The 3,516-nt window shown below is 32.0% G+C and overlaps 1 protein-coding gene across 1 annotated transcript in view; it reads right to left on the reverse strand.

Annotated features, from left to right (window-relative positions):
• Positions 1-480: 480 nt before the first annotated feature.
• LOC119586168 (syntaxin-6-like) overlaps positions 481-3,516 on the reverse strand; it is a gene marked incomplete in the record, with an annotated part of 66,436 nt that continues 63,400 nt past the window's right edge. Inside the window, 1 exon segment of the mRNA XM_037934866.1 lies at positions 481-3,479. Coding sequence (XP_037790794.1) covers positions 3,403-3,479 — 77 coding nt within the window.

Consider the following 3,516-nt stretch of genomic DNA (forward strand, 5'->3'; position numbering starts at 1 on the left):
TCTTCACTCCAGTGTTAGTACATAAGTAGTTCCTGTGTTAGTATGGATTCTAACACTAAACTACTATTTCGCAACTTTTTTTGTGTGTGTGTTACCTGGTTAGTAGATACGGTACTACTTAGGGAAGGTATTTAGATTTCTATAAAAATTCAGTACCGTATTCTTCCATCTTACCCATCATAAAAAATACACAGATCATGATTTCAGACTGTAAGGCCTTCTCTATAAACTCTCCAATTTTTACTTGTGTTGTTGAAGCCATGGAAATTCAATTTAATAGATTCCTGATATTTAAGAACTTGTTAATAAATCTACAGGGTACATAATGAAAAGTGTTGGTGTTAAAAATATTTACTACTGGTCAATGAGAACTGGGCATCGTCACTGAAGGGTTATTTATTGCAAGCTAAGTAAAATTTATTTGCATGGGACAAACAAGGATACATTTTAGAATAAAGACAAATAATAAAACACAACAAAAAATATTTGCATGTATTTTATTCATTGTATACAATATACAATAATGATCCAAGATCAGTTATATTTGATACAGGTCAAAAAATTTACCAGATTTCTCATTAAAATGATACTAGTCCCATTATCAATGAAGAGCTATATGAAGGTGGGCTTCAGGATATTTTATGCAAGCACTAGGCAGCATGTGCAGAGCTCTGAAGAATAACTGGAACTCTCAAGTCAATTATTTTCATTTACAATGAATGGGATGAATCCATACATGATACTGACTAAATAATAAATATAACAATGTTATTGAAGTATCTGAATGAAAATGGTGTTTTATGCACCAAAATTTTAAACTGGACTATATAATACATGAGTCATATTAAACTTCCCCCTGCTACCATTCCATGAAATTAAATTGTGTCTAAAAATGGCTTTTGTACAGACTAATACAGGATTTGTGAAAAATTATTCATTTTTTAGATTGGTAATATCCATACAGGCAGCATGAATTACAAATATGTTTATATACAACCTATACAAATAAAAATAAATTTTACATTCCAGTGCATGAAGCATTAAGTTGATTATAAAATGAGCTTTATAACTTAATGACATTTCCTTTGATTGTAAGCAATAGTATTAATAAAGGAACTATACAATAATCCTTAAACAAAGATATAAAATACTCTTGGAAGCTAGGCCCAAGATAAAAAGAAAAGTACCTTAAGAGATGAAAATAAAGACAGACTGTTATAAAAGCATTAAATCTGATGTATATTATACATATATAGCACTGCCATGGCCTATACTAAAAGACGACTGGTGATAAAGATTTGCGGCTGCACAAGGTAATGCATTAAAAACGGAAAAGAATAAAAAAACATTGGAATGTTGATACTCTCATTGGTGGTGGAATTCACTGAAGGGAGGTTGGAATCATCATAAATGACCCAAAAGAAGACTGCAATTCTATTTCATTCTTCAAAATGGCAAGTTTCTGGAAGCAAATAATTAAAAACACTTCCTACCAAGGTAAAATTCTAGAATAAAAACATTCCATCATAATGGCTATATAGGGTATTTTGTTCATACATAATAATTTTTTTCCTAGAAAATGGAAAAAAGCATCTAGAACTGACACAGGTATCTGTACGATCTTAGTTATAACATTCTTTTTATTATTTAACATTTTGTGAAAAAGTGCAAAACAAAACAAAAGAAAAAACAAATTCCCACCTAAAGCTGCTTGTTTCACTGACCACAAACATTACACAGCAACAACAATTTTGCTGTTGATATTGCACATACTTTACCCAGTCCTATTTTTAATACCTTAGCACTGTTACCTATTTTCATGGTTCTCTGTCAAATGTTAGCCTAAAAGAGATGCAAATGTCTCTTGTATATTCAGATGAAAAAAAAGACATTCATCCTTTGAAAAATGTGACTTGTTGTTTCAAGATGTCATGCACTCTTTCAGTGGCTTTTCCAACTTTTTTTTTTTTTGTTGTAGTAATATTGAAAGTGAGGTTAATTTTAAAACCATAAATCATAAAATTTAGTGATATCTTTCAGTATAATTTGACAAGTTAAAAATATTTCTTGAAGTACAGACATGCACATCAGCTAAATATATATCACTTGTGTAAATAACTTTACTATCATCAGTTCAAAATTTATCATTCTACCAGCCTAATCATTTTTCAATTTACATAATCAATTTTCAGTGTATCTCCATATTTTACAAACTAAAAGGAGAGACTAACTGCATAACCAAACTCACTAATAAATATCCACTATCAGTTCAATAGCAGCTGCAATTAATTTCAAACTGCAATCACAGAAAAATTGGCTTCTAAAAGCACCTCCCTTGCACCATTTATTTAAATAACCACATCTACAATATTACATTAACAACTGCGAGCAAGAAGTCTTGGTCTGTTCCTTATTAGACGTAAAAGTAAAAAATGGAACTACCTCCATTCCTGTCAGCATTCAAGAAATTAGATGTGGTAACAGCTGCACCAAATGTAGCATCAAGACGGACCAATTCTGTGGACATTAGAGTGCTAAGGCGCTCATAAGTGTGGATGTATAAACTTGTTAGTAATGAAGTGTATTAAGGAAGACAATTTGCTAATCAATTTTGCAGAAAAAATCCCACTATGCATTCTGGTAAATGCACCATTTGGCTAGCATAATTATATTCCATATATGGATAGGAAACTATCTAATAGTAAATATAACAATATTTGAGCTATATTGCACTTACTGTCCATATTTCATTAAACATTGTATAGTAAGAACCTTAAGCACCCACCCCTTAACCTCTGTGTCAAATTAGACAGTTTCAAAACATGTCCAGTAGTCCCTCTCTTTGCACTGCAATCTAATAAAATCAGTGTTTTTATTACACACTACTTACGGTTGAGAACCAGGCTTAAGAAACAGAAATATCCATCATCAACACCTATTAAGCTGATGAGGCACTGTGCTTCTTCCACTGATCTTTGTTTCTCTTTCTTCACACATCATTTCTAGAGTCAACTTGAGTGTTTTATTCCTTGGGAAAATCAAGTATGATGAAAATTCACATAAAAATAATACTCTGTTATGCTAAAGAATTCTTTGAGAACATATATAAACTTTATGCCTATCTCTCATTGGCACAGATTCTACACATCTACTTACACACATGGCCCTTTCTGAAGCTTTCTAGAACATAGCAATAATAAATAAACAGAACCACAAAGCTCCTGACCATGAGTACTGAAGATCTCTTATACTGTTTAACACTGCAAATAACTAGGGGTTCTACTGCATTGAATGTCTGCTTTATAGGGATTTTTTTAACCTATTGTTGTATGCAATCAGTTCCTTTGAGAATATCAGTCCCATAGTAAATGAAGTAATGTGCAGCCTTTATACAATTGGGATTCAGAGTACAAAGAAGAGGATTACAACTACAACCAAGACTCCTGATAAAGCGCCTATTGCTGCCCACTGGCGACGATCTGAAAAAAATCCACAAGATTTAGCTCGCTGACGTAC

This window comes from Penaeus monodon, chromosome 21 (genome assembly GCF_015228065.2).
Source record: "Penaeus monodon isolate SGIC_2016 chromosome 21, NSTDA_Pmon_1, whole genome shotgun sequence".
In the NCBI taxonomy this organism is placed as follows: domain Eukaryota; kingdom Metazoa; phylum Arthropoda; class Malacostraca; order Decapoda; family Penaeidae; genus Penaeus; species Penaeus monodon.